General features: G+C 41.0%; 1 protein-coding gene across 1 annotated transcript; it reads left to right on the forward strand.

Annotated features, from left to right (window-relative positions):
- The first annotated feature begins 4730 nt into the window (after positions 1–4730).
- On the forward strand, positions 4731–6331 carry LOC126927118 (cap-specific mRNA (nucleoside-2'-O-)-methyltransferase 1-like). The gene is made up of 2 exons (XM_050743460.1): positions 4731–5345; positions 5458–6331. Exons 1-2 carry the CDS (start codon positions 4912–4914, stop codon positions 5618–5620), a joined length of 597 nt encoding a protein of 198 aa, XP_050599417.1. The 5' UTR covers positions 4731–4911; the 3' UTR covers positions 5621–6331.
- Positions 6332–6532: the final 201 nt, after the last annotated feature.

Below are 6532 nucleotides of genomic sequence, written 5' to 3' on the forward strand. Positions count from 1 at the left end.
AGCTTCTCGAGTATCTAATTATCCGATTACTTGTCCAATTCCATCATAGTCATATTTGCACTAGTAAATATCTCCTCTATTGCATAATGATCACGTCTAGCGCCAATAGGGAATCGTTTCACGTCCTTAACCCTAACCCTAATCTTAATGCCAACCCGACATATATATGTCGGAGATGAAAGAACACCGGAGCCTCTCCTTTGGAGCGGTGGGAGGACCCCCTTAGTGCTGTAATCCAGATTTCATCATAGCCGCACTAAGAAACTGTTGTAATTCGATCCGACTGTACTTATTCGAAATTTATGATAGTGAGCTCGGGCTCGAGGCGAGAACCGGTCGCCGAACGTAGTCGCGGTCAAGGGATGAACGTTTTATCTAACAGAGGCATGAAATAACTCTATAGCTTTCCTTAAAAGAAATACTTGGGACGGGGCACGACGGTAAACATTTCAACGATTTCTGTCCCGTGGCTCGCCACACGCAGACTTTGTCCTTCGGGTAAGGCGATTGCCAGATGCCAACGCATCTTCACAGTATATGTTTAGCTGGGCGAGGACCCGCTACGAATATTAAATTTCAATTACACAAAGTCTCTCAAATAGACAAATGGCCTGTGCCCCAACTACGGGAAGATAAGAGAAATCTATCCTTCCACGAACGACGCTTCTCGCTAGCAACTTTCCCCAAGGACAGCTAATATCTTTCTCTAACCACCAACATGGAAATTGACCAATTAACAGCAACGTCAATTTCCCTCACCCTTCGAACGAAGACTTTTCTCCGCGAATCCGATGATCTCGTGCCCTTAGGCACACCCATCATAGTTTTCTTCGACAGCGTCACCGCGACGGAGAGTCACTCTCTAGTGCGATCTCATCAGTAATCGACCTGTCTTTCGTATACGAAATAATGGCCCCCGTGCTCTAACATATAGTGTAACTTAGACGCAAACGAAGGGTAAAGTCCAGTATCCGTTGACCGCGGAAACGTTGCCGGAGCCGAGACCATTGTCATAGTGCCGCGAATATCGAAACCTTGCGATTATCTATCGACGCTGTAAATCTCCCTAATTTGTGTCAATAAACTCAACCATTGTTACACCGCACCTATGGCTAATTCCAACGAAAATTCACCGAACACCCCCACCCCCAATCCTGACGTGCATCCGACATATATATGTCAGAGATGAAAGAACACCGGAACTCCTCCTTGGATTCGCGGGAATACCGCAACTCTGTAACTTAGATTAAACAAATGCCGCTCCGATTATTCGAGATTTATGATCATGAGCTTGGGCTCGAGGCAACAATCAGTCGCCGAACGTAGCCACGGTCAAAGGGATGAACGTTTTATCTAACAAAGGCACAGAGTAACTCTATACCTCTCCTTAAAAGAAATAGTCGTAGCGATACGTGGCAGTAAATACTTCAATAGTTTCTATCCCGCGGCCCGCCACTCGCAGATTTTGTCCTCCGGGTAAGATGATCGCCGGGTGTCGGCATGCCTTTGTGGTGTATGTTTAGCTAACGTGAGGACCCGCTATAGATCTTAAGATTTTGTCAAGCGAAGTCCGTCAAGTAGTCTTTGTTGCAACTACGGGAAGATCGGAGAAACCGATCTTCCACGAACGATGCCGCCCGTCAACAACCTCCCCTCAAGGGCGGCCAGCATCTCTTTCAAAACGCCGATATGGAGATCGACCAATTAGCAACAGCGCTAATTTCCCTCACTTTTAGAACGAAAGCTTTCGTTGACGAATCCGAGGATCTCATGTCCTTAGACCCACCCATTATATTTCTCCTCGACGGCATCGTCGAGACGGAGATTCATTCTTTCGTACGATCTCATCGACGAAGGACAGTGCCACCTTACAACCAGTTAACTCACATCTAGTTAACAAAGAGTTAGACTTGAACTGTGCGAGAACATACGTTTACCATCCCGTGACCGCGGATTCGTTTCGAACCTAAGGTCATTATCACTAGTGCTACGAGTGCTTAATCTTGTTAATAAGCCCGTGCTAATAAACTCTCCGTTGTATCACGACAATGGCTAATTCTAATGAAAATTCATTAAACGCCCATCTCCATAATCCTGACTTCAATCCGACATATATATGTATGTATGTATCTCAACAAATGTAAAAAAAAGTGAGGTGGTAAGGTGATTAGTTTACACAAACACCAGAGTATACCTAACTACGTAGTTTATTAGAATATACCCAATGCGTACACTAGTCGTATAATACACTTGCTGTCCCGGTTCGCGGTCACTAATAGATCGGCGCAAAGAAGTATCGCTTAATTGCTGCTGCTCGTGTCTCTCGATAACTAAGAATGCGTCGCTACCCTGTTCGCTATATTTATATCCGTCGGAGTTGACAAAAGGCGTTGGGATTTGAATTTCGAAGATGTTCTCGAAACGTCCCAACGGGCGCTAAGCTCTAGACCTTGTTTACAATTGTTGGCTTTTTTGGGTAGCTGACTCGAGGGCTGACTGAAGGACTTTAGTTAAACAAATCTTAAGACTTATAGCGGGTCCTCGGGCTAGCTAAACATATACTGTGGAGATGCGTTGACATCTGGCTATCGTCTTATCCGACGGATAGAGTCGGCGTGTGCCGAGGCACGGGATAGAAACCGTTGGAATGTTTACGTGCCGCTACGACTATTTCATTTAAGGACAGCTGTAGACTTACTCCATGCCTTTATTAGACAAAACGTTTATCCCTTGACCGCGGCTACGTTCGGTGACTGCTTGTCGCCTTGAGACCAAGTTCTGTATCATGAGTTTCGAACAATTACAATCGGACTGGATGACTACAATTGTTTAATTACAGCTATGGTAGAATCTAGATTACAATGTTACGGGATTTTCCCAAAATTCCCAACGGAAGGTTCCCGTGTTCTTTCATCTCCGACTTATATTTATGCTTGATCTGTCTGGGACCGGTGTGGATTGAGCGCGAACTGGCTGGTAAGCGATGTATTTGGCAAGAAATTTGGAGTACCAGGCATATCGAATTGTTGACATATCAGAAACAGCAACGGAGAAACGTGGAATTGAATATTTGAGTCTGAATCTGCAAAACTACAATTACACGGCATATAACAGGGACCACAGTCGACATAGCGCAAACCGGATAAGTACTGTATTTGGCTGTAATTGTGGAGTACAGCGCGCGTCGCATTTGCGACATGTATCCGATAGCGGCGCCGATACGTTGTTTTGAACATTTAGGCATGAATATGCAAAACAGCAATTACGCTGAATCTGTCAGTGACCAGAGAAGACATAAGATAGAAGAGAAGATAGAATCGGAAGATATTCTCTGTGCTCACCAGCATATCAGGAGCATAACACTCACCGAATTGTCGTCATATCTGCCATAGAAACGTTGCTTTCTATATTCAAGCATGATTATGCTAAACTGCAATTATGGTGTATTTGACAGGGACAAGAGTATACATAACGCTAACCTACTGATGTGCACTGTATATGACATCAGATGTCAAATATAACGCGCACCGAATTGTCTGTAAGTGTGCCTGAAAAGATATAGAATGGATTCGGAAATACAAATAATTCCCTTTATTTAGCACACAACTGTTATACATATATCTTATACTCTAAAGATCTCAAAATCCTACTTGCACGCATGCTTGTTGTCAACCGACTCTTCCAGATACTTCTAACGGCTGGCTCTTGTCTTTTGTCTCAACCAAGGCCTGGACGTCCTCTAACGCTTAGACACACATTCACATGTACAGTGTAAATGTATCACGTTCCTAACAGTATTGTTATGCGACTGATGCATCAACATACCATGCAAGAAGAATTGAAAACTAGGACAAAAAGGAAGAACTGTGAAGGAGATACTTATAACCATAGTAAACGACAAAAAATTCGTAGAAGTTCACGTGAATCTGACGAGAAGGATATTCATGAAAAGGTAGTTGACAATAGAAGAATACAAGTAATAACACAAGAGTCAAACAATCTCCTCGATAACGGCAAAAGAATGATGCGAATGATGGGATATAAGGAGGTTACGGCCTTGGAAAAAATGAACAAGGTCGTTTAGAGCCAGTTCAAGGACCTAGACAGCATGGTCGCAGAGGCCTTGGACATCATGTTCCTGGACTTAAAGATTCAGGTCTTAAATGGAATCCTGCAGAGGAAGTTATAAAGTGTGTAAAAGATATGAAATGGTGATATGAAAAGTTGACCACAGATGATGAAATTGATTTCTCTTGTGAAGATATAGTGAAAACTGTTATCAATGCAAAAACGGTATTCGCTCATTTGGATGACGTTGAAGTGCGTCGAGCAAGGACACGTTGTAATCCTCACGAAACAATTCGTGGTGCACTTTTTTTAAATCGTGCTACTGTTAAAATGGCGGATATAGATAGAGCATGTAACTTTATGTTTACTAACCCAAAAGGTTTGAGGGAGAATGGGCTGCTATACTTTGCAGATGTATGTGCTGGACTAGGAGGTTTTAGTGAACATGTTCTATGGCGAAAGAAATGACGTGCTAAAGGATTTGCTCTTACTTTAAAAAATGAACATGATTTCAAATTAGAAGATTTTTATGCGGGTCCTTGTGAAACATTTCATCCATACTACGGACCAAAGGAAAGTGGTGATGTCTTTGACCCAGATAATAAAGAGGCATTTACAAATCTTATAATGCAGCAGTAAGATACAAAATATATATTTAATTTGATAGTGGAATACAGGAATACAATTTGAGCTGGTCCAGATCCGCACGCTAGCAGTGTTACTTTATAACTGAAAACACCGAAGCCAACGTCGCCTGTCTACTGTTTATGGTCTGCCTCCCTGCTATTCTTTTGTCTATATGCTGTCGATGGCTTCAGCGCTTGAGAAAGCTAAAAAGACCAGATGTGGAGTTTTCCTAGAAGTGGTGACCACTTCAACAAAACCAAAGACAAATTGAATACTCTTTTGAAAGATACTTCATTCCTTACTATTAATCCAGCACAATTAATGGAATTTAACATTGAAAATGCATTTTTATCACTATATGACTGGTTTTGTATGCCATGTGGTACAAAGCCAAGGTCTGATGATGATAAGAAGCACGCTACATTTTATATGGGCGTGGGAAGGAGCAACGTATATAGATATACAAAGAATTCTTGGGTTAGTGTCGATGACATTGGCATAGAATTACCACCAAATACACTTGTAAACGCAGAGGTTGTATATGAAATGACTAAGGAGTTTATATATCAGCAAAAAATACTTGCATTGCATATTATAGATGCATTCTATTTAGGAGGAGTGGACATTAGCAAAAAATATTTGAGGAGCAGGTAAGCAACTGAATCTTATTGAGTTCAATAATAAACTTTTAGATTTCCAGTAATGAAATGTTTTTTCAAGGAGTACGTTCATGTAATACTAATGTATGACTGTTGTTTAAAGGAACGAGGAAGCGACGTTGTTCTGTGAAGCTTTGTGGAAACCAGCAGGAAATAACTATACTCGAATACGTGCCAAAGAACTACTTCCAGTTGGTACATATATCTGTGAAAAGTTGCGAGTAACACAGCGTAAAATGAAAAATAATTCCGATGCCTTAGTATAAGAACTTCCAAAAAAGACATTAGATGTTAATGGTTATAATAAGGACAAATTATATTTCATACAACAGAGTGTAATATTTTTAAGAAGCACCGGAAATCCTTGGAATCGGTATGTCAGTAAAACACATTCCATAAAGTATGTCTTTAATTGACAAACAAACGAGAAGCTATTCGACCTTCATAGACCAAGTTTAGCAGAAGCAAGTTTCGTTAGATCTTTTAAAGGTCGCCTTATTTGTCATTGGCCTAATGATTCATCACTTACTATAAACAGATTTGCAAAATTTATTAAAGATAAGTGTCCGGCATACAATACGCGCTTAGGATATTAAAACTACAGGCTGTACATATATTCGTACATGACTTGATACGCATAGATTTCAAACAGATTAATTCCGTTAATTTGACTGTTATTTCAAATATGAAATACTTATGATATATTTTAGTATTTAGCATTATATTTCTATAGAAATAGAAGTGTAGCAGTACATGAGTCATAGGACAAAGCTAATTACGTCGTTGTCGCCTCGAAGTACCTAGACCGCTGAGCTACAATTAATGTAAAAACAATGTCACCGCTACTAGCAATTGTCGTCAGGTAGGCAAACACGAATTCTTTCACGCCCTCCCCCTCCGGACTAGTATAAGTAGACCGACACGATCGCGAGCGAGACACCTTCGTATCGAATACGTACCGAGTTTATAGCAAGTATTTAGCGGCATCCTTTGTGATTTTGAAAATTTAACGAGCGTGTATTGAATTACGTGATAACGTTTACGAGTGTTCATCCCGTGATTTTATATCACAATTTATACTTCGTAGTACGATTAGCATCTACGTTTATATTTAACTTATTGGTTAACTCAAATACATCTGACGGTTACAACAACGAGGACTCCGTTATTAGTCCACA

Source organism: Bombus affinis, unplaced genomic scaffold (genome assembly GCF_024516045.1).
Source record: "Bombus affinis isolate iyBomAffi1 unplaced genomic scaffold, iyBomAffi1.2 ctg00000075.1, whole genome shotgun sequence".
Lineage (NCBI taxonomy): Eukaryota > Metazoa > Arthropoda > Insecta > Hymenoptera > Apidae > Bombus > Bombus affinis.

Bases quoted from the DNA above. Each gene is read 5' to 3' on its own strand.
- LOC126927118 (XM_050743460.1), top strand. From the start codon at position 4,912: ATGTGGAGTTTTCCTAGAAGTGGTGACCACTTCAACAAAACCAAAGAC. The intron at 5,346-5,457 runs GTAAGCAACTGA...TGTTGTTTAAAG, and splicing joins AAAAAATATTTGAGGAGCAG to GAACGAGGAAGCGACGTTGT.